Consider the following 19,545-nt stretch of genomic DNA (forward strand, 5'->3'; position numbering starts at 1 on the left):
TGAATCGCCAATCCGCTGCCCAGGGCCCAGGTCAAATAGGTCAGAGCTGTGACCTGCGTGTGCCCAGGACCAGGCCGGCCGCTGGCGCCCCAGCTCTGGCCTCAGACCAAGCAGCCCTCTCCAGTGGTTCGGGCCTGGGTGGGAGTCCAAGTGTCCCTGGATGGGGTGGGCATGCTGGGGGCAGAGGTCAGGAGAGGGCTGCCACCCGACCTGCCCACCACGGTCACAGGCTCCCCAGTGTCCTGTGTCCCTGTCCATCTCCTTCCCCATATCCAGGAGCCCCCAGCGCCCTTTATCTGGGCAGAAGCTGCCCCCAATCAGGTCCCCCCAGCAAGAGGGTGGGCGCCCCTTCCCCATCTGCCTGGGGCAGGACCCAGAAATGAAGGGATGGCCCTGCCAAGGCCAGACTCCACGGGGGCCAAAGGAGGTGGGGTGTGAGCCGCCGAGGCCAGCCCTGGCCTGGGACCTCTTCTGGCCATGCGTTCCCCCCCCCCCGTGGTGACAAATCACCCCCCCTCCCCTCCCAGCATCCAGGAGGTGGGGGCCCCAAGCACAGCCTGGAGGAGCCGCCCCGCAGGCAGAGCCGTGGACGCCTCGGTGGGCCAAACCCAGCTCTGTTGCTCTTTCTGGCGCCACCTGGCCAGGGCTGCGGGTCTGGGTGGCAGCAGGGACCCGTTATCTGGTTACTCCTGCCGCTTGGTCACAGTTGCAGGCAGGGGAGGGGCTGTGCGCTCCCGGTGGGGTGGAGGCTTAGTCACTGTGCTGGCGTCCGTCCCAGCCAGAGAGGAAGAGGTGGCTCCCTCCGACACCCGATCCCCTCAGGGGGCAGTGGCGCTGATCAGGGTGCCACCTGCGGCTACAGGGCCAGCCAGTCACTGGGGCAGCAGCTCCCAGAGCCAGAGGGCCGGGAACTTCCTGCTCCCAAGGAGGGCGTCCCATGGGGGTGGCAGTGACTTCCCTGCCCGGACCTCGTTGCCACGTCCGTCCACCTCCCACTCAGGCCGTCTCCTGGGCCCAAGGGGTCGTGGGGTCATGGCTGCGGGAGCCCCTCGGCCCCTACCTGGTCTCTGACAGGAGGGGTCAGCTCCACTGCCCACACGGCCGGCCGGAGCAAACAGCCGGGTCAGGCGGGCCGTGGGGGGCTGGACCAGGGCACCGGGCACTTGGCGCTCAGGACAGGGCAGACAGGGGTGGGAGTGGGCAATGCCGGCCAGAGGGGTGTAAACTGTAAAGGGCGGTCCTCGTCCTCATCCAGGGTCCTCGCGGCCCTGCAGACCTCAAGGGGTGGCCCAGCCTCAGAGGGCGTAAGCCGCCTCCCTGGACCCCTGAGACCCCTGACTCTGCTTCCTGAGCCCCTGGCCCAGCCGGAGGCACCAGGACCACTGTGCTGCCACCTTGTGGCGGTGCAGGGACTGCAGCCAGGTCCTGGAGGTGGGACTTTTGGTGCCACCAGCCCCGGACCCACCGACCCCCAGACCCAACTCAGCCTGGGCCTGGTTCTTGTGACCAAGGCAACGTGAGGTGGACGCAGTGGGCATCTAATTCCAGGAGCCGCAGCAGAGACATGAGGACATGAGTCCAGCTTCCTGGGTTTCCACAGTTGACCTCCAGCAAGCTGCCCTCCCCGGGCCTAGGTTCCAGCAGGACTGAGAGCATGCTACCACCCCCCCTCCATGTTGTCGTGGAGGACAGGTGGTGAGGCAGCCGCCCCTGCCCTGCATCCACGCCTGGCCACTCGAGCCCACTGCCCAGTGTCCACAGGTCCCCGAGGCCTTCTCTGGCCCAGCAAAGGGGCCCCAAGATGCGTGGAGCAGTGGGGAGCTCGGCGGGATTGTGAGCCCCCGGGCGACCCTGGCGGCCAGCACTGTCCAGCCTGGCAGCCCCCCCCGCCCCGTCAGGGTCCAGGCCAGGCTGGCCTCCCAGCAATGGCCGGGGTCAGCTGGCTGGCACCTGGCCCCGTGGGCTTGTCTGCTCTGGGTGCCCCCTCCTGGCACTCGGGCTTGGGGAGCTCGGGACACCCTGTGCATTACTGAGCTGGACCCTGCCCCCTGCCCCTCTCCGCTGCCCTGTCTGGGCAGCAGGCTCCCTCCATGCCTGGAGCGGGACATCCGCACGGCCCTTGCCCACCCTCCCAGTGCTGCTGTGGGGCCGGGTCCAGCCTGAGGCCAGTGTGTCACCGGGGGTGTCGGGGACTCCCCTGGGGCCTCCAAGGAAGAGGGGGCTGGGTTTTCGAAACTGGGAGGTTCCCAGGGCAGGGGGCAGGGGTCACAGAGGGGAGGGCAACAGCACTCCTGGGGGACTGGTCTCCCTTGGGCCTGCGTGCACACACGCACAGACACATGCACACACGTGCACTGCACACACGCACACACGTGCACAGACACAGGTGCACCGCACACCGAGCTTGACTTTGGTGTGATGGGAGAGTCCAGAGATTTGTAGAGAGAAGACGGAGGCTTCCCAGTCTGACGGCTCAGCTGGGTGGACCCGCGGGACTCCTGCCCTCTGTCTGGCCAAATGCACAGCAGACCAGGCAGCTGGCCTGCCCCGCCCCGGGCCCATGTCTGCCCTCCGACCTGCTCCCGGCTTTTATGGACAAGCTTAAAAATCACACGGAGCCCACGAATTGCAAATTCTCCAAGTGTATTTCCGAAACCGACGGCCCGTTCCTGAGGCCCAGGGCCGAGGCAGGGGTGAGGCTCTGCCTCCCAGTGGCCGGCCGAGCAGTCAATTGCTGCATCTGAGGGACCGCTGTGGATCAGGCCCTTACGTGATGCTGAAGGCAGGGACCAGCAGGCTGGACCCACAGCCAGAGGAGCCTCCCCCACCCCCTGCCCACCCGGGCTGGTCCTGAGAAGGCGGCTGCAATCCCGTCAGGGCCACTGCACACCCGGGGCCGCTGGACCCGGAGAGGGACGAGAGGGGTGGACCGTGCATCCTAGGCTTGGGTCACCTGGACCGGGGCTCAGGTTCCACTGGCCTTGGAGGCTGAGGTTGCAGCAAATACAAACGTTCTTGTGGGCCTGTCCTGGAGGGACAGGGCGGGGCTCCGGCCCGTCTACTGCGAAGGCCGGGGACCCGGGGCCCCTCTCCTCCAGCGCCTGAGCCCCGTCTCCCGGCTCCGCCCGGCACCCTGCTCCAGCTGCACCTCCCTTGAGTGGCCGAGGCCCCCGTGGGAGTCGCACTGCAGGCCCACGCAGCCGCACTCCTCCACCTCCGTGTAGCTGAAGGCCTGGCTGGAGCCGTCCTCACAGCGCAGGGTCACGTTCCGCAGAGACGCCCGCAGCTCACGGCAGCACCGGCACCTGTGCGCCACGGTGTGGGCCTCCAGGGAGTACCTGTGGGCAGGGGCCGCCTGAACTAGAGGCTCGCGGGTGGCGTTTAACAGTGGCTCCCGCGTGCCGGTCACGGCAGCTGAGGTGCCCTGTGGCTCCTTCTGGGCCCCCCAAAGGCTAGGGAGGGGCCCAGCAGCCTCTCACCAACCACTTGACCAGCAGGTCACCAACGGGGGCCCCATGTCTGGGGTCTCAGTAAAGAGAAGAGTGTGAGTCCAGACAGGCCGCGAGCCGTCCCTGGACCCCGGCCCAGCCACCTGCTGGCCCCCAGCCCCCCATCCTGCCCCTGTCTGCCCGCCCCAAGCCCTGCCCTGCAGGAGCCCTCTGTGGGCGGGGGGAGGGGGTGCGGGTCTGCCCTGGGCGAGTCAGCGGCTCACGTACACGGAGGTGGTGTCCCCACAGTTGCCCTGGCAGTAGGTGAGGCGCACGGGCCCCACGGAGCTGCAGCCTGGCTGCCGGAGGACCTGGAGCTCGTGGTACATGCTGCAGGTCGACCCTGGGGAGGGACACGGGAGGCGGCGCAGAGGTCAGCCCTGGCCGGGCGCCCCCCCGCCCCACTCCGCCTCCTGCGTCCCCCTCCCCTGGCAGACACGCCCACTCACTGTTCTGGGCTGGGTGTTGGGGGCAGGAGAGGCAGCAGCCGTCCTCGCTCAGCTGAGCCTTGTCCTATGAGGACAGAGAGGCCGTTAGCGAGGGCAGGGACGCAAGACGGTGGCGCCCACTCCCATCCACGGCCTGATCCTCCCGTGGCCACTGTCGACGCCCCTGGGCAGGGCCGGCGGGCTCCCAGGACTCACCGCAGGACAGCTGAGTGGGGGACACGCCTTCTTCGTGGTCACCACCACGAGCCCATCCTGGTGCTTCTCACACTCGTGTGTCACGCAGCGGCTCCCGGGGTCTGACCAGGACTCGCCGGGCTGCAGGGAGGCCCAGCCAGCAAGTGAGTGGCCCTCCCCAAGGCCCCCCTTCCAGCAGGGGAGGGTGCTGCATCCGTCTGTCTGTCAGTCCCCAGCCCACGGGCTTCCAGAAGCTCCCGCGGCCTCTGCCCTGCGCCCGCCTTGCACTGACGGCTCCCCAGGGGCCCCGGTGCACCAGGAAGCCATCCACCCAGCACCCCCGCTGCCGCTGTGCACTCCCGGCGCCCCCCTGTGCAGGGGTGGGGCTGGCCCCCCCGGAGCCTGTGGCCGGCCCCGCCCAGAACCCACCCCAAGGCCCCGTGACCGCTACTCACGTAGAAGAGGTGGGCGGAGCTGCCGCTGGTGTTCATGACACAGGCCACCTGCACACACTCGCCACAGCACTGCCCGCTCTGTGTCTGGTACTCGAAGCCCTGGGAGGGGGGCAGGATGTGTGGCCTGAGCCCGGACTGGGCGCTGCGTGGGGGTGGGAGTGTGAAGGGGGGGCACTCACCACGGGGCAATGGGTGCTGCAGATCTGGGTCTCACAGCTGATCACGAACGTGTCCGACTGGGGGCCACCGGCCAACTCACACCAACACTTTTCGCACAGGTTCGAGGAAACTATGGCACCAGGCTGGGGGAGTCAAGGTGACAGTGTCTGCCCAGCCGGGCCTGGTGCCCCTGCCCTCCCGGACGTCCCCTCCAGGCCTGCCCCCTCCAGGCAGACTCTTCCTCTGAGGTGACCCTCAGTAGTGCCTCCTGGTTGGGGACCTGGTCTTGGGGACAGAGCCCCAAGGCTGCTCCTCCAGGAAGGTCACATGCTCTGGAGGACCCGGCGTGGGGAGAGCGAGGCTGGGGGCCTTCTCAAGTTCAGGACAGGTCCCAGAAGAACCCACTGCTGCTCCAAAGGCCACCCAGGCCCTCAGGGACGCAGCCTCGGGGAGAAGCTGGCAGGACGGGGGGACTCCGGTCCCTGTGCACCAGGGGGCCTGACCTTCGGCTGGTTCTTACCGGGTACAAGGTGCCGTTGACGCTGCAGACGGTCCAGCCTGCTCAGGGGAGAGAGCAGACCTGCAGACCTGCCCTCCTCTTGGCCCGCCAGCCTCCCGAGTGGCAGCTGCCCGCGCCCACCGCTACAGCATCCCAGCCCCGGGCGACGGCCCGTGCTCCTCCCCAGCCTGGCCGCCGCTGAGCCAGGACACTCACCGCAGTTCTGGGTCGGGCAGCAAGCCCCTTCCTTATAGGTCAGGATGGAGCGGGAGCCTTCCGGACAGTCCACGGGCGCGGGGCAGTGTGTGGCATTGCAGACTGCAGCAGACGGAAGGGGGCGTCAGGGGACCTGCCTCCCTCCCAAGCCTGAGTGTCGCCTCTCCCTGGGGGTCTCCAGGAGTACTGACTACCCAGTGGACAGGTGGTAGGCTCTCCAGGGGGTGCCCACCGCCACGGGGGACGAGGCTTCTGGTCGGCCCTGACCTCCATGGTACCCCTTACTCTTGAGCCTTCCTGCCGGGGGTCAGCAGCTGAAGCCACATAAAGGGAGGGTATGCCCACCACCCTCCTGGGGCGTGCCCCCGGGTGCCAGCACCTCAGGACCCTTCAGGGGCAAAGCTGGCCAGCCCTGAGCCTGTGCGTGTGCGCCCCCCGCCCGGCCTGGGGCTCACCGCAGGTGTACTGGGGACAGCACTGGCCGGTCTGCAGGCCCGCGGGCGCTGGCACGAAGCCGGGCGCGGGGCAGGCGGGGGGCAGGGGGCAGGGCCGAGTCTGGCAGCTCAGAGTCCGGGTGCTGCCCTTGCAGGTGCACTCCTGACAGCCCACGCTGACTGTGTGGCCAGGCTGGCAGGGGGAGGACATGGGGCCCCCGGGCCGTTGGTCACCTGCCTGTCCCGTGGCACCTGCGGCTCAGGGCCCGCAAGGGGTCTTCAAAGGTGTGGGTGGGGCTGAGGGCTGCTGGGGCTCTGGGGGGCCCATAGGGGCCAGGAGGCGGGGTGGGAGGGGGTTGTGTGGGTGACCGGCCTCCCTCCCCACCGTCCCCACCTTCACCGTGTGGGAGCAGGGCGGGAGGGCGGGACGTGGCCAGCCTTGGGGCCAGCACCCACCCTCCTCCGGGGCCGTGCAAGGAAGCCGCCTGAGTCTTTGCTCAGGAAACCCCGGCCCCTCCCTTCCCCTCCTCTGAGTCCCCCGAGGGTGCCACACTCACCTCCACAGGCTCCCCGTGGGGCCCCAGGCAACCTGGAGGGAAAGAGAGGACGTCATCTCTGGGCCTCCGTGGCCCCCAGCCCATCACGGGCAGCCCCGGTGTCGGGGGCTGGGGGAAACCTGGGCGGTGGTGGAACGCCCTGGGGCCTGGCTGAGACGTGCGGAGCCCGAGGGCGCCGTGCGTGGGGGCCCCAAGCCCAGCACCAGGGACGTACTGCTGCAGTTGGCTGGCACGCAGACCTCCGTGCCCGAGCTGAACGGCATCATGTCCTCCGGGCAGAAGCAGCCTTCCGTGATGGGAATGGCTTCCGGGAGGGCCCTGTGGGGAGCGGAGGGGGAGCAGGGCCGTGACCTCCAGGGTGGGGAGAGGCGGCCTGGGGACACGGGGCGGGGTGGGGGTGTCCCAGAGGGAGAGGGCAGGTGCTTACAGGGTATTGGCACTGTCGTTCATGTAACAGTAGGAAGGATTGGACGGGCCGCAGGGCCGGTACACCTTGTCAGCAGGGCAGGTGAAAGCTGTGCGAAGGGTGAGGCCACACCTGAGGCCGGAGGGCACGAGCAGCGAGCCCTGGCCTGGGCCCCGCTGGCTGGAGCTCTTGGCCCAGGCACCTGCTGTGTGCCCTGCACCGCCCAGCCTGTCCGAGCCCTGGACCCCTGCACCCTGGGCCCAGGTGCTCTGACCTGGATGCCCCCCTTGTCCCTCCAGGAAACAAATGCACTCCATCCTGGGTTCAGCCCTCCTCCTCCCGGAAGCCCACCCTGACCACCCAAGCCCACCCATGGATTGCCCAGTGTGTCTGTCCCCTCGAACACGCTGATGGCCACCGCCCAGCGGGACGGGGCACTCCGGGGCGGGGGTGGGCGCTCACAGCACGTGTGGTTGGTCAGGCCCCGCCAGTCGATGCACACGCTGAGCGATGCACACAGGGCGGCGTACAGCTCCAGGCTGGAGCACACCGTGTCCCCCCGGGGCATGTGGCACTGGTCGAAGGTGCAGCCTTGGTAGTATGGCCACGGGGGGATCACCGAGTGACACGGCTTGAAGACCCTGCAGCACAGAGACACACGGGTCATGGGGCAGCTCCATGGTGGGGTTGCCAGGCTGTAGGCTTTCCCTAACGGAGGGCCCCGAGGGAGAGGCGTCACCGGGCCGACCTGTGTGCCGAGGGACCCCAGCCTCTGGGGCCATCTGTGTGCGGCAGGGAGGGTGTCTGGCTGCAGCACAGCTTTTCTTTCTGCAAATTCTCCGCTGGGCTCCCCCCCCGTGCCCTGCACACCCGGGTGCTGCCGCTGGCTGAGGACTTATGCCCGGAGCCACCATGAGCTGCCTCAGAGCCTCAGAGGCTGACCCGCCACGAGCCCCGCTGGGCTCTGCGCCTGGCGTTCCAGCAGCTGTGACCCACTCTCCCTCGGAGCCCCCTGCAGGCCCGCCCACTTCTTCCCATCTCCCAGGCAGCGTGGGATTAGCAGGGCTACTCGGCACCCCCCACACCCCAGCCCTGCCAGGGAATCTCACTCGCTCAGAATTAGCAGGCAGATTGGTGAAGGTGGGCACGAGGTGGGCGGTTTCTTGGGCTCAACTGTGGTGGGCGTCAGGGGAGGCCTGTGGCAGGATGGCTGGCCGGGGTATGTCACATTCCAGTGGCCGGACATGTCAGAGCAAGAGGGTACCACCGCCCCCCCGGGCAGGCGGCACTCATCCTTCTGGTCGTTGGTACAGGTGCCTGGGGCGTGGAAGCAGCGGTCAGTCAGCTGGGGAAAGCGGAGGCACTCTCACCCTCCCTTGGGGCGCTGGGGGCCGGGCCCCAGCGTCTCTGCGCAGCACTCGATGGGTTGCTGTGGGACCTGTCCCCTGACCTCCCTGTGCTTTCCTTTGCCTCCAAGAAGCCAGACCCTGGAGCAGTTCCCAAAGAGGCCTCAGGTATGGGCCACATGGCCAGGCCCCTGGGCCGTGTGGCCGCACATTCTTGGTGCAGCTGGAAAGCAGAATCACCTGAAGGCTCGGCGCTACACGGGCGGCCTCACCCCCAGCCAAGAATGCAGTTCCTGGAGGGACACACCCGAGGCCGACCCTTCTCACACCAGACACTCCCAGCCGGAGAAAGGGCCCAGAGTCCGGAGGGCCAGAGCGGGGCTGGGGCCGGGCGCTCACCGCACTGCCCTTCCGTGTTGTTGCTGAACTTGCTGAAAGGCACCTCCACGGAGAAGATGAGGCCGCTGAACATGACCTGGACACCGAGGGCGGGGATGGCCACGTACATCTTGATGCCGATTTGGGAGACGAGGATGCCGTCTTTCTGGAAGCCGGGTCTGACCACCTCACCGTTGAAGATGATCTAGATGGTGACCCAGTGAGGGAAAGAGAACCAGGTGGCGATCAGCCAGTGCCTGGCGCCCCCAGCCCGCCCGGCACAAATGGGGGCTGCCCGGCGGGCGTCCCCACCTCATTGGTCATCACCCCTCGGACGGGCTTGCGGGTCAGCACGACGTGGTCCTGCTGGTACTCGACGATGATGGACTGTGGGCAGGACAGCCTATCCTCAGCACCACAGAAGTAGTTGTCGATCAGCACCCGGAAGTGTCCGAACACGGGCACGATCTGCTGCACCAGCACATACGTGCAGTTGTCCAGGAGCGTGTAATATGTGCCATCAAAAGTGATGTAGTGGGGGTCGCCCCAGCCGCTACACACGCCTGCGGGTGGAGGAGCCGCCTTACTGGCCGCACTACGGGCCTCCTCCCGCCGCCCCGGGGCTCCCCCAGGGGCAAGTGTGTCCCGCACCAAGGGGAACAGGCGACTGCCCTGTTGTCGGGACCCACCCGCCCACAGCGCACAGAACTCTGTCCAGTAGCTGCCCGAAGCGGCCAAGAGGTGGGACCGGACTCCGGACGCCTCCTCGCGCCTGCGTGGCCCGGCTGCTCTGGCCTTGGCCAGGGTTCCGCCGGGCACCTGGGGAGGAGGCTGGGCGCCACCATCGCTGCCCTGATCTTAGGAGGTCCTTCCTGGGTCCCACCGATTCCGTCCCACGGCCTTCTCCGCCGTGGCCACCACCCCCGGCCCCGCCCACTCACACTGGCACGCGTAGTGTGGGCAGCAGTCCTCCCGGTTGGCCACCGTCACAGCGGGGTAGCCGTTGGCGCAGGTGAGCTCCTGCACCTTTGGACACTGGCGCGACCTCACGGTGATGGCCCCGTTGCCCTCACAAGTGGCCTCAGAGCAGTTGGGCATGGCCCAGGTTTCACCTTTCTGCGGAAGCAAAGACTGCTGCGGGGCCTTGCCCTGACCCGGCGCCCACCCCTCGGGGCTCAGAGCTCGCCTGGGTCTCCGGGGAGAGAAGAGCCACCGGGACTGGGACCAACACTCACACCAGGCCTCTCCTCCCCCAGCCCCCGCCGAGCACCCTGCCGACTCGGAGGGGTTCCGGGTGTTGAAGGTTGCCCCCTTCCCCCTCTGCCCGTTTCCACCCTGTTCCCCACCCACCGTTTCCACTCCTTGGCTGTTTGACCCTGTCCAGAGCATCAGTCACCTGCTCTAGCCCCCTTTATAGGCAACAGAGTCTCAACCTCGGGCCCCACGCTCCTGGCACCCCCTTCCAGAAGTTCTGGAGGACCAGAAATGGCCACTTGCCATGGTCAGCCTACATCAGCCAAGGAGTCACCAACCTTCATGCACACTTGATGCCACAGCCTACTTTGAATGATGCTGAGGGTCCCTGCCCTGGCCCCCCCGAGCCCCCGAGAAGGGCAGGAAAGGTGAGGGTACCATTCTTGGTGGGACTGCATTTGGGCATCCTCGCTGAGTAACGGGCACAGAGGCAGAAGGGGAGGACGCTGGCGTGGAGGTGGCCGGGGCGGGAGGTGGCGTGCTGGTGGGACAGGTGTGGTCGGTCCGCCTGACCACGTGGCAGTCCAGGCTGCAAACGGCATAATAGCAGTGCCCGGAGAGGTCCGTCTGTTGGTAAATGATGGATCCTGCAAGAAAAGGAACAGGAGGGCACTAGCAGAGCCAAGAAGCGATCGCCGGGAGCGACTCTAACCCGGCCGGTGGCCCACCTGGGTGCCGGTCTGGCAGGTGGCCTTCCTGCCCGGATGTAGATGGCATGTCCTCAGAGACGGCTTACTGCCTTCCGATACACAAGACCTAGCCCTTTCGCAAAGACAAGACACCCCTCCCTCTCCTTACCACCATAGTTTTGTGAACAGGACAACAGTGACCAGGGTCAGCACACACCACACACCCAGGCAGAGTACACATACCTGCGGAGTAGAACCCGTCGGCCACACTGCAGTAGCACGTGGAGGCGGAGGGCGCTGCGGAGCTGGGGGAGGTCACCAGGGAAACCGTGAGGGTGGTGGACTCGGGAGAGAGTGAGGACGGGGGACTTGAAGTCACAAAGGGAGTCACAGAGTTGACAGTGCAGCCTTTCTGGGGCTCACAGCACAGCACGCGCACCTCGTAGTTGAGGCACATCCTGAACTTGCCCTTCTGGTCCCGGTTCCGACACACCAAGCCCACTTCCGGGCTGCACTGCACCACCTGCCCCAGCGTCTGGATGCTGACATCTGGATGGTTCTCGGCTCGGCACTCCAGGGCGCTGATGTATTCGGGTCGGTGGCAGATCTTCTCTCCTCTTCTGATGATGTTGCTGTAGGTTTCAAAGTCTCCTCCGTGGGGCCCAGGAGATGGGAAGTCCGCATCGAACCACTTGGTCCATGTGCACTGTGGCTGGCAGGAGGTGGTCCTGGGTTGGGAGTGGGTTGTTTCCGGTATAGGGACAAAAGTTGTGCTGGATGAAGGAGCTGAGGTTGGGCTAGTTGTCTCCACAGTGGAGGTGCTGGTTGTAGGAGCTGTGGTTGGGCTGGTTGTCTCCACAGTGGTGGTGCTGGTTCTAGGAGCTGTGGTTGGGCTGGTTGTCTCAACAGTGGTGGTGCTGGTTCTAGGAGCTGTGGTTGGGCTGGTTGTCTCAACAGTGGTGGTGCTGGTTCTAGGAGCTGTGGTTGGGCTGGTTGTCTCCACAGTGGTGGTGCTGGTTCTAGGAGCTGTGGTTGGGCTGGTTGTCTCCACAGTGGTGGTGCTGGTTATAGGAGCTGTGGTTGGGCTGGTTGTCTCAACAGTGGTGGTGCTGGTTCTAGGAGCTGTGGTTGGGCTAGTTGTCTCAACAGTGGTGGTGCTGGTTCTAGGAGCTGTGGTTGGGCTGGTTGTCTCAACAGTGGTGGTGCTGGTTCTAGGAGCTGAGGTTGTGCTGGCTGTCTCCACAGTGGTGGTGCTGGCTCTAGGAGCTGTGGTTGGGCTGGTTGTCTCCACAGTGGTGGTGCTGGTTCTAGGAGCTGTGGTTGGGCTGGTTGTCTCCACAGTGGTGGTGCTGGTTGTAGGAGCTGAAGTTGTGCTGGCTGTCTCAACAGTGGTGGTACTGGTTGTAGGAGCTGAGGTTGTGCTGGCTGTCTCCACAGTGGTGGTGCTGGTTCTAGGAGCTGTGGTTGGGCTGGTTGTCTCCACAGTGGTGGTGCTGGTTCTAGGAGCTGTGGTTGGGCTGGTTGTCTCCACAGTGGTGGTGCTGGTTGTAGGAGCTGTGGTTGGGCTGGTTGTCTCCACAGTGGTGGTGCTGGTTCTAGGAGCTGTGGTTGGGCTGGTTGTCTCCACAGTGGTGGTGCTGGTTCTAGGAGCTGTGGTTGGGCTGGTTGTCTCCACAGTGGTGGTGCTGGTTGTAGGAGCTGAAGTTGTGCTGGCTGTCTCAACAGTGGTGGTACTGGTTCTAGGAGCTGTGGTTGGGCTGGTTGTCTCCACAGTGGTGGTGCTGGTTCTAGGAGCTGAGGTTGGGCTGGTTGTCTCCACAGTGGTGGTGCTAATTGTAGGAACTGGGGTTGGGCTGGTTGTCTCCACAGTGGTGGCACTAGTTGTAGGAGCTGTGGTTGGGCTGGTTGTCTCCACAGTGGAGGTGCTGGTTGTAGGGGCTGTGGTTGGGCTGGTTGTCTCCACAGTGGCGGTGCTGGTTGTAGGAGCTGAGGTAGTGCTGGCTGTCTCAACAGTGGTGGTGCTGGTTGTAGGAGCTGTGGTTGGGCCGGTTGTCTCCACAGTGGTGGTGCTGGTTGTAGGAGCTGAAGTTGTGCTAGCTCTCTTAACAGTGGTGGTGCTGGTTGTAGGAGCTGAGGTTGTGCTGGCTGTCTCAACAGTGGTGGTGCTGGTTGTAGGAGCTGTGGTTGGGCTGGTTGTCTCCACAGTGGTGGTGCTGGTTCTAGGAGCTGTGGTTGGGCTGGTTGTCTCCACAGTGGTGGTGCTGGTTCTAGGAGCTGAGGTTGTGCTGACTGTCACAACAGTGGTGGTGCTGGTTCTAGGAGCTGTGGTTGGGCTGGTTGTCTCCACAGTGGTGGTGCTGGTTCTAGGAGCTGAGGTTGGGCTGGTTGTCTCCACAGTGGTGGTGCTGGTTGTAGGAGCTGAGGTTGTGCTGGCTGTCTCAACAGTGGTGGTGCTGGTTGTAGGAGCTGTGGTTGGGCTGGTTGTCTCCACAGTGGTGGTGCTGGTTGTAGGAGCTGTGGTTGGGCTGGTTGTCTCCACAGTGGTGGTGCTGGTTGTAGGAGCTGAGGTTGTGCTGGCTGTCACAACAGTGGTGGTGCTGGTTCTAGGAGCTGTGGTTGGGCTGGTTGTCTCCACAGTGGTGGTGCTGGTTCTAGGAGCTGTGGTTGGGCTGGTTGTCTCCACAGTGGTGGTGCTGGTTGTAGGAGCTGTGGTTGGGCTGGTTGTCTCCACAGTGGTGGTGCTGGTTGTAGGAGCTGAGGTTGTGCTGGCTGTCACAACAGTGGTGGTGCTGGTTCTAGGAGCTGTGGTTGGGCTGGTTGTCTCCACAGTGGTGGTGCTGGTTCTAGGAGCTGTGGTTGGGCTGGCTGTCTCCACAGTGGTGGTGCTGGTTGTAGGAGCTGTGGTTGGGCTGGTTGTCTGCACAGAGGCTGTGCTGGTTATAGGCACTGCGGTTGGTCTGGTTGTCTGCACAGTGGTTGCACTGGATGTGTCCTCATGGGAGGTGGTCCTTGTCTGGCTGGTGACACTCACACTTGAGGTGCTGGGAACTGTGACATGTGTGACAGTGCAGCCTTCCTGGGGCTCACAGCACAGCACACGCACCTCGTAGTTGAGGCACATCCTGAACTTGCCCTTCTGGTCCCGGTTCCGACACACCAAACCCACTTCCGGGCTGCACTGTACCACCTGCCCCAGCGTCTGGATGCTGACATCTGGATGGTTCTCAGCTCGGCACTCCAGGGCGCTGATGTATTCGGGTCGGTGGCAGATCTTCTCTCCTCTTCTGATGATGTTGCTGTAGGTTTCAAAGTCTCCTCCGTGGGGCCCAGGAAATGGGAAGTCCGCATCGAACCACTTGGTCCATGTGCACTGTGGCTGGCAGGAGGTGGTCCCGGGTTGGGAGTGGGTTGTTTCCAGTATAGGGACAAAAGTTGTGCTGGTTCTAGGAGCTGTGGTTGGGCTGGTTGTCTCCACAGTAGTGGTGCTGGTTCTAGGAGCTGTGGTTGGGCTGGTTGTCTCCACAGTGGTGGTACTTCTTGTAGGAGCTGTGGTTGGGCCAGTTGTCTCCACAGTGGTGGTGCTGGTTGTAGGAGCTGAGGTTGTGCTGGTTGTAGGAGCTGTGGTTGGGCTGGTTGTCTCCACAGTGGTGGTGCTGGTTGTAGGAGCTGAAGTTGTGCTGGCTGTCTCAACAGTGGTGGTACTGGTTGTAGGAGCTGTGGTTGGGCTGGTTGTCTCCACAGTGGTGGTGCTGGTTGTAGGAGCTGAGGTTGTGCTGGTTGTAGAAGCTGTGGTTGGGCTGGTTGTCTCCACAGTGGTGGTGCTGGTTGTAGGAGCTGAAGTTGTGCTGGCTGTCTCAACAGTGGTGGTGCTGGTTCTAGGAGCGGAGGTTGGGCTGGTTGTCTCCACAGTGGTGGTACTTCTTGTAGGAGCTGTGGTTGGGCCAGTTGTCTCCACAGTGGTGGTGCTGGTTGTAGGAGCTGAGGTTGTGCTGGTTGTAGGAGCTGTGGTTGGGCCGGTTGTCTCCACAGTGGTGGTGCTGGTTGTAGGAGCTGAGGTTGTGCTGGCTGTCTCAACAGTGGTCGTGCTGGTTCTAGGAGCTGAGGTTGGGCTGGTTGTCTCCACAGTGGTGGTGCTGGTTGTAGGAGCTGAGGTTGTGCTGGCTGTCTCAACAGTGGTGGTGCTGGTTGTAGGAGCTGTGGTTGGGCTGGTTGTCTCCACAGTGGTGGTGCTGGTTGTAGGAGCTGTGGTTGGGCTGGTTGTCTCCACAGTGGTGGTGCTGGTTCTAGGAGCTGAGGTTGGGCTGGTTGTCTCCACAGTGGTGGTGCTGGTTCTAGGAGCTGAGGTTGTGCTGGCTGTCTCAACAGTGGTGGTGCTGGTTGTAGGAGCTGTGGTTGGGCTGGTTGTCTCCACAGTGGTGGTGCTGGTTCTAGGAGCTGTGGTTGGGCTGGTTGTCTCCACAGTGGTGGTGCTGGTTGTAGGAGCTGAGGTTGTGCTGGCTGTCACAACAGTAGTGGTGCTGGTTCTAGGAGCTGTGGTTGGGCTGGTTGTCTCCACAGTGGTGGTGCTGATTCTAGGAGCTGTGGTTGGGCTGGTTGTCTCCACAGTGGTGGTGCTGGTTCTAGGAGCTGAGGTTGTGCTGGCTGTCTCCACAGTGGTGGTGCTGGTTCTAGGAGCTGTGGTTGGGCTGGTTGTCTCCACAGTGGTGGTGCTGGTTGTAGGAACTGAGGTTGTGCTGGCTGTCTCAACAGTGGTCGTGCTGGTTCTAGGAGCTGAGGTTGGGCTGGTTGTCTCCACAGTGGTGGTGCTGGTTGTAGGAGCTGAGGTTGTGCTGGCTGTCTCAACAGTGGTGGTGCTGGTTGTAGGAGCTGTGGTTGGGCTGGTTGTCTCCACAGTGGTGGTGCTGGTTCTAGGAGCTGTGGTTGGGCTGGTTGTCTCCACAGTGGTGGTGCTGGTTGTAGGAGCTGAGGTTGTGCTGGCTGTCTCCACAGTGGTGGTGCTGGTTCTAGGAGCTGTGGTTGGGCTGGTTGTCTCAACAGTGGTGGTGCTAATTGTAGGAACTGGGGTTGGGCTGGTTGTCTCCACAGTGGTGGCACTAGTTGTAGGAGCTGTGGTTGGGCTGGTTGTCTCCACAGTGGCGGTGCTGGTTGTAGGAGCTGAGGTTGTGCTGGCTGTCTCAACAGTGGTGGTGCTGGTTCTAGGAGCTGTGGTTGGGCCGGTTGTCTCCCCAGTGGTGGTGCTGGTTGTAGGAGCTGAGGTTGTGCTGGCTGTCTCCACAGTGGTGGTGCTGGTTGTAGGAGCTGTGGTTGGGCTGGTTGTCTCCACAGAGGTTGTGCTGGTTATAGGCACTGCGGTTGGTCTGGTTGTCTGCACAGTGGTTGCACTGGATGTGGCCTCATGGGAGGTGGTCCTTGTCTGGCTGGTGACACTCACACTTGAGGTGCTGGGAACTGTGACTTGTGTGACAGTGCAGCCTTCCTGGGGCTCACAGCACAGCACACGCACCTCGTAGTTGAGGCACATCCTGAACTTGCCCTTCTGGTCCCGGTTCCGACACACCAAACCCACTTCCGGGCTGCACTGTACCACCTGCCCCAGCGTCTGGATGCTGACATCTGGATGGTTCTCAGCTCGGCACTCCAGGGCGCTGATGTATTCGGGTCGGTGGCAGATCTTCTCTCCTCTTCTGATGATGTTGCTGTAGGTTTCAAAGTCTCCTCCGTGGGGCCCAGGAAATGGGAAGTCCGCATCGAACCACTTGGTCCATGTGCACTGTGGCTGGCAGGAGGTGGTCCCGGGTTGGGAGTGGGTTGTTTCCAGTATAGGGACAAAAGTTGTGCTGGTTCTAGGAGCTGTGGTTGGGCTGGTTGTCTCCACAGTAGTGGTGCTGGTTCTAGGAGCTGTGGTTGGGCTGGTTGTCTCCACAGTGGTGGTACTTCTTGTAGGAGCTGTGGTTGGGCCAGTTGTCTCCACAGTGGTGGTGCTGGTTGTAGGAGCTGAGGTTGTGCTGGTTGTAGGAGCTGTGGTTGGGCTGGTTGTCTCCACAGTGGTGGTGCTGGTTGTAGGAGCTGAAGTTGTGCTGGCTGTCTCAACAGTGGTGGTACTGGTTGTAGGAGCTGTGGTTGGGCTGGTTGTCTCCACAGTGGTGGTGCTGGTTGTAGGAGCTGAGGTTGTGCTGGTTGTAGAAGCTGTGGTTGGGCCGGTTGTCTCCACAGTGGTGGTGCTGGTTGTAGGAGATGAGGTTGTGCTGGCTGTCTCAATAGTGGTGGTGCTGGTTCTAGGAGCTGTGGTTGGGCTGGTTGTCTCCACAGTGGTGGTGCTGGTTGTAGGAGCTGAGGTTGTGCTGGCTGTCTCAACAGTGGTCGTGCTGGTTCTAGGAGCTGAGGTTGGGCTGGTTGTCTCCACAGTGGTGGTGCTGGTTGTAGGAGCTGAGGTTGTGCTGGCTGTCTCCACAGTGGTGGTGCTGGTTCTAGGAGCTGTGGTTGGGCTGGTTGTCTCCACAGAGGCTGTGCTGGTTATAGGCACTGCGGTTGGTCTGGTTGTCTGCACAGTGGTTGCACTGGATGTGGCCTCATGGGAGGTGGTCCTTGTCTGGCTGGTGACACTCACACTTGAGGTGCTGGGAACTGTGACATGTGTGACAGTGCAACCTTCCTGGGGCTCACAGCACAGCACGCGCACCTCGTAGTTGAGGCACATCCTGAACTTGCCCTTCTGGTCCCGGTTCCGACACACCAAGCCCACTTCCGGGCTACACTGTACCACCTGCCCCAGCGTCTGGATGCTGACATCTGGATGGTTCTCGGCTCGGCACTCCAGGGCGCTGATGTATTCGGGTCGGTGGCAGATCTTCTCTCCTCTTCTGACGATGTTGCTGTAGGTTTCAAAGTCTCCTCCGTGGGGCCCAGGAGATGGGAAGTCCGCATCGAACCACTTGGTCCATGTGCACTGTGGCTGGCAGGAGGTGGTCCCCAGAGAGGTCCGCTCATTTGTTCTGGTTGTGACCCTCGTTCTTGGGGGCACGTGTGCCGAGCTGGCAGTGCTGTGTTGTGTGGAAGACGAGAAGGTTGCAGTGGCCCGGGCAGTGCTGGTTTCGCCTGTGGTCGTCTGTGTGGGCCCAGGTGTGGTAGGGGGTGTGATATTTGTTCCGCAAACGTCCACCACCTCACAGCACAGGATCCGGATTTGGTAGTTGTAGCAGATGGGGGGCAGCTGGTCTTTGTTCCAGCAAATCAGCCCCACGTTTTTGTCACAGATCAGGTTCTGCCCCAGTGCCTGCAGTGGGGTGTTGGGAAAGACCTCTGCCCGGCATTCCACGTTCTTGGGCTTTGCACAGAATTTATAACCTTTGGATCTCAGATTCTGAAAACTGTCAAAATCTCCACTGTTCCTCTCTGCCCCAGGGTAGCTGCCGTCAATCCACTTGGTCCAGGTGCATGATTCTTGTAAACAGGTGACCTGGGTTGGCTCAGATGACGTTCCCTTCGAGGGCCCTGGGGTTGTGGTTGACACAGAGGTTGTGGTTGTAACTGTTGTTGAAACTGGCGCTGGGCTGGGAGTCGAGAGGGTTGTTTTCCCAGTTGTTGAGGTACCTGGGGCAGGTGTAGAGGTACCTGGGCCAGGTGTTTTGCTAGTCGTAGAGGCAGTGGTTGGGCCAGGTGTGGTGACAGGGGCTGAGGAACCTGTGCTCCCTGTCGGCACAGATGTAACCCTTCTGGTTCCTGGCGTGGGCCCAGTTTCAGTTGTGCTGAAGGTTGCAGGAGGGGTGGTCTCTGTACTGCTAGTGGGGCAGGCCCGGGGGGAGCAGCACAGGATCCTGATCTGGTAGTTGTCACAGCGCCCAGAGGCCTGGTCCCTGTTGTAGCAGGTCAGCCCCACCGTCGGGCTGCACTCCACGTGCTGCCCCAGGACTTCCAGCGGCACCTCGGGGGCACCCTCGGCTCGGCACTCCACCGCCCTCGGCGCTCGGCAAACCCGGTACCCATAGGCACGGAGGTTCTCCAGCGTGTCGAAGTCACCGCTGTCTATGCCCCATCCTGGACGGCTGACATCCAGCCACGGCGACCACTGGCAGTCCTCCCCACAGTGCGGCCGGGACGAGGGCGGGGAGGGGGCTGTGGGAGGAGTTGGTCCAGGGGATGTGCCCGGGGTGGTGGCCGGGGCCGTGTTCGGAGTGTGTGCTGTGCTTTCGGAAGGGCTGGGGTGTGTGCTGGGTGGAAGCGTGGAGCTCATGACTGAGGGCAGGAGAGAAAGGGCAAGCGTCAGGAGCCAGGGCTCCCCACGCTCCTTGAGGACACCCCCCCCCCCGCCCCCTCTGTCAGTGTCAGCTGCCTGTCTGTCTCCACCCATGACGGGAACTTGGGAGAGAGGGCAGCTGCCAAGCGTCTGGGATATGCCCAAACCGGGCAGGGGTAAAGCTCACCGCAGCTGAGTCAAGGGGTGAATTAAGCTTGTGTAAGGGAAGCCTGCTCCCCGGAATCTAAAGCCAGAGTTACAGGGGCTCTTCACCCTTGGGGGAAGCTCTAATAAGGCCCTTAGGTGCCCTTAGAAGAGGTAAGGATGCGGAGGTGCCTGGCCCTGGGGCAACGCAAGGCGATCGGAGAGCAGTGGATCCAGGCAGGGACTCCCCAGCTGGGCTTCCCGTGGTCCTCTTCCCAGGAACCAGCCTGGGATACCTTTGCTCACAGCCCCTGCCCCGTGCTGGGCGCCTCAGCCCTGAGAGCATGACTGGGGACATGGGACCTGCCAACCTCAAGGTGGCTGGCCCTTCCTGGCTGCGGGCTGACGGGCACAGGGACAAGCCCTCTGTCCCGTCCTGGCTCCTTCCTGCCTCTTGGGGCCAGGGGTGGGGGGACGGCCCCGCCTGGTCGGCACCCCGCGTGTCTGCCTTACCGAACAGGGTTGTAGAGAAGGTGAAGGTGGTTTGGGGGGTGCGGGGGGTAGGGCTGCAGGCTTCGACCCTCCTCTCGATGGTGCCGTTAGCCCCACAGCGGGCGGAGATGCAGCCCCCCGTGCCGTCCGTCGTGTGGTAGATGACTTTCCCGGGACGGAAGCGCCTCCCGTCGTAGGTGCAGACACAGGCTGTGGGGAGGACAGGCGGTTA

General features: G+C 63.4%; 1 protein-coding gene across 1 annotated transcript in view; it reads right to left on the bottom strand.

Annotated features, from left to right (window-relative positions):
* The window catches only part of MUC5B (mucin 5B, oligomeric mucus/gel-forming), a 94,851-nt gene that overhangs the window by 61,514 nt on the left and 13,792 nt on the right, over positions 1-19,545 (bottom strand). Inside the window, exons 28-35 of the mRNA XM_061203814.1 lie at positions 19,335-19,523; positions 17,003-18,676; positions 15,384-16,726; positions 14,363-14,505; positions 14,147-14,293; positions 13,979-14,062; positions 13,548-13,740; positions 11,976-12,005 (exon numbers count right to left, since the gene is read on the bottom strand). Of these exons, the coding sequence (XP_061059797.1) occupies positions 11,976-12,005; positions 13,548-13,740; positions 13,979-14,062; positions 14,147-14,293; positions 14,363-14,505; positions 15,384-16,726; positions 17,003-18,676; positions 19,335-19,523 (3,803 nt within the window). The remainder of the gene's footprint in view (positions 1-11,975; positions 12,006-13,547; positions 13,741-13,978; positions 14,063-14,146; positions 14,294-14,362; positions 14,506-15,383; positions 16,727-17,002; positions 18,677-19,334; positions 19,524-19,545) is intronic.

The sequence above is a fragment of the Eubalaena glacialis genome, chromosome 10 (genome assembly GCF_028564815.1).
Source record: "Eubalaena glacialis isolate mEubGla1 chromosome 10, mEubGla1.1.hap2.+ XY, whole genome shotgun sequence".
Classification (NCBI taxonomy): domain Eukaryota; kingdom Metazoa; phylum Chordata; class Mammalia; order Artiodactyla; family Balaenidae; genus Eubalaena; species Eubalaena glacialis.